The sequence below is a fragment of the Tupaia chinensis genome, unplaced genomic scaffold, assembly GCF_000334495.1.
Source record: "Tupaia chinensis unplaced genomic scaffold, TupChi_1.0 Scaffold141824_1, whole genome shotgun sequence".
NCBI lineage: Eukaryota > Metazoa > Chordata > Mammalia > Scandentia > Tupaiidae > Tupaia > Tupaia belangeri.
Window position 1 is genome coordinate 317,442 of NW_006201681.1, and position 3,217 is coordinate 320,658.

At 34.5% G+C, this 3,217-nt stretch overlaps 1 protein-coding gene across 1 annotated transcript in view; it reads left to right on the forward strand.

Moving 5' to 3' along the window:
- LOC102468573 (gamma-taxilin-like) overlaps positions 1-2,913 on the forward strand; it is an 86,327-nt gene extending 83,414 nt beyond the window's left edge. The window contains 2 exon segments of the mRNA XM_027766249.1: positions 2,444-2,624; positions 2,627-2,913. Of these exon segments, the coding sequence (XP_027622050.1) occupies positions 2,444-2,624; positions 2,627-2,895 (450 nt within the window). The 3' untranslated portion in view covers positions 2,896-2,913.
- Positions 2,914-3,217: the final 304 nt, after the last annotated feature.

Below are 3,217 nucleotides of genomic sequence, written 5' to 3' on the forward strand. Positions count from 1 at the left end.
GGACACTCCCACATGGCCAACCAGGGTTCAAGTCCTGAATCTGGCAGCTTGCTTTCCTACTTCCTCTCTCACTCTCACCCTCTGTCTCTCTCTGTCAAATTAAAAAATAAATGAGTAAATAAAAATAAAATGAATAATTATTTTTAAAAAAAGATAGTATAAAGCAGATTTGATTATATAATCTCTGTCCTGAAGTATGTTAAGTGAGTTATTTTAAACTTCTTTCCCCAGCTAAGTATTAGCTCAGGCTTATATTGCAGGCAATTATAATGTATCTAGATGCTTATCCCCATTACAAAGCTCCCACAGACTGAGTTAAACCTTGTTAAAGCTATTCTGCTGCTCTCGAAGATTTTATGATTCATTAGATACCTGAGATAGCCCAGGAGTTTTTTTTTTTTTTTTGGGAAGGGTTTTGCTGTAGGGAATGTGCGCTCGCCAGAAAGACAGAAAGCGAGAAATCACCCCACCACTTCCCCCACCCCCAGGAGAGATGACCACACTGTCATCCCTTCTCTTCCATTCTCCTCTCAGGATCTTGGGCACACATGCACGTGTGCCTGGTGTGAGTTTAAGCCACCAGGTCCAGGACTCGAACTGTGGTCAACTACATGGGAGTCCAGTGACATAGCCATGACTCAAACTGCTGATCCCAGGAATTCACATTCCTAACACTTGTTCAGGTAATCCTCATGTTGTTCTTTCAGGTACCATAACTTTCAGAAAATACAGTTTCCTTCCAGTCTTCCATAGAGCGAAAGCTACTGATAATGTCTCAGTTATTTTTCTATCTTGGCTTACCATTTTTCCAAAAGACCACAAAGTAGTTTTTAATCAGGTTTGTTGTAAATACAGCTTAGATGTATTCAATTTTCAGTAATACACTTTTCACTTTTATAAACTTGATATTAAACTGTAACATTTTACAATACAACATGTTGAGGACTGTGCTTCATGTTTTTGTTGAATACATTGTTCTCCTAGGAATAAGTCCCATAGTGGACAACAAATCACTGTCAATGGTCGAATATAGTACTGAACCTTTACTGGATTGTCAGAAAAGTCATTTTTTTTTTTTTTTATGTTTTTATGCCAAGAATGTGTCATGACTTTTCAGACAACCCACAATAGGAGATAAGTAACAATAACTAAAAGTAGAACTATTAGTAACAGTAAATTGTAATAAAAAGAAATGTGAATGTGGTCTTTCAATCTTAGTCTGTTACACTCCCCCGTTTTCAGACCAGCAGTCTACCAAGATAACTGAAACTGTGGAAACCAAAGCAATGTTCAAGAGAGAACTAATGTATTAGTTTCCTCTTAAAAACAGTGGAAGGAAAGTCAGCCAGGTGCTGAACTCCCACATTGTCTACCATAGTTCAAGTCCCTGACTTCGTGACTTACTTTATCACGTTCTCTTTCTCTGGTGAGCATACATCCTATAGCAAACTTAAAACAACAATAATAATAATGATAGTAAATAAATAATACTAAAGTGAACTTTTAGTGCTGCCATTTTTTTCTTGACATTTTCTCAGACTACTTTGCCAAAGATGATAATTATAGCAGTAACTGTCACTTACTAATAGATACATAATGTGTTTTTCAGTTAGATTACACAAATAACTAGTCAGTTGTCCTTTTACATTAGTTACATCAGATATAATTGCTAAAACAAACTAGTTTTATCTAATTGTGTCTGGATTAGAAGATTGAAATCAGATGAAACAACAGCTGCTCTTAAAATTGGGTATGATTTAATGTATTTTAAATATATTTTCAGATCTTTAAGATTATTGGATCAGAGAAAAGAACCACATTAATGCTACTTTTTGTTTGTTTTGTTTTGTTTTTGAGAGATTTTTGCAATAGCATGGAAGGTATTGCTCACTGAGGAGACAGAAGGTGAGAAGGCACCCCCCCAGGGTAATGACCAGGCCCAAATTCATTCTCAGATTTGGGGCATGCATAAACACATACACATAGCGTGAGTTTAAAGCCACTGAGTCTGTGATCTGAACCTTGGTTGACCATATGAGAATCTAGTACCTTAACTATTATGCCATCTCTTGGCCCCTACACTAGTGCTATATGTATTATCTTATATTAAAAGTATTTATTTAAAACTACATTATCCATGTTACAAGAAGACTTTAGCTCTCATTTTTGCTTAAAATTCTGAAACTTATTAGGCCATAATTAAGTTGATTAAGTAATTAATACAAACTCAGTAAGTACACTTTGGTTATTTTTTTAATGTGACAATTTAATTAGTATTTATTTTAATGCACTGTGCAAATAAATGTAAATACCTAAGATAACAATAGATAAGTAGGAAGATTCAAAAGGTGGTAAAAAGTATGGGTAAGATTAACTTTTGAATATACTAATCTGATTTGTATTTAATAAGGTTATATATAATCTGTGTGTTACTGTCTTACAGAAAACTGTTTCTGATAAGGAATACAAAGTTTTTCAAATAAAACTGGAACGGTTAGAAAAGCTGTGTAGGGCTCTCCAAATGGAAAGAAATGAACTCAACGAAAAGGTGGAAGTCTTGAAAGAGCGACTCTCTAACAAAGTAGCAGAAGCAGATTTAACAATGCCTGTGATACAGCCCTGTGTTACCTGAATTCTCTCAAGAAACTTAATACTTCTAAAAGAGACCCAGGAATCAGTCTGGAAGTCAAACCCCAAGGAGTGAATGAAACAAAATGCCTGTCAAAAGATCCTCTTCACAGAATCTCTTTCAGGCTTTCAGTGAGTGGACTAAGAAGTGTGAACACTGAAGTAAGAAAATATTTTGCTTATAGTTTTTTTCTGTTTGTAGTTTTTGGTTTTCTGGTGAAACTTTTCATACTTTACTGCCACATCTGTATTTTCTTGAAAGTGTAAACTCAGCAGGAGGTTGATTTTTTTTTTTTAAGATCTGTATATTTATACAACTGTGATAGATATCAGCTTCACGTTTTTCTCTTTATAAGAAGGTATGTATGTATGTGTGCACACATACTAAACAAATAATTTAAACTCTCTAGTCCATAATATATAAAAAGTAAAATATAGAGATGATTAGTTGTGTAGCAGTTCATTTAAATGCCAAGTAAAAATAAAGCTTAAGTGTAGGATTAGAAAAATGCACATTAAATTTAGTTTGTTTTTTTGGGGGCGGGGGGTTTTGAGAGATTTTTCCTATGGGCATGTGCACTCATTGGAA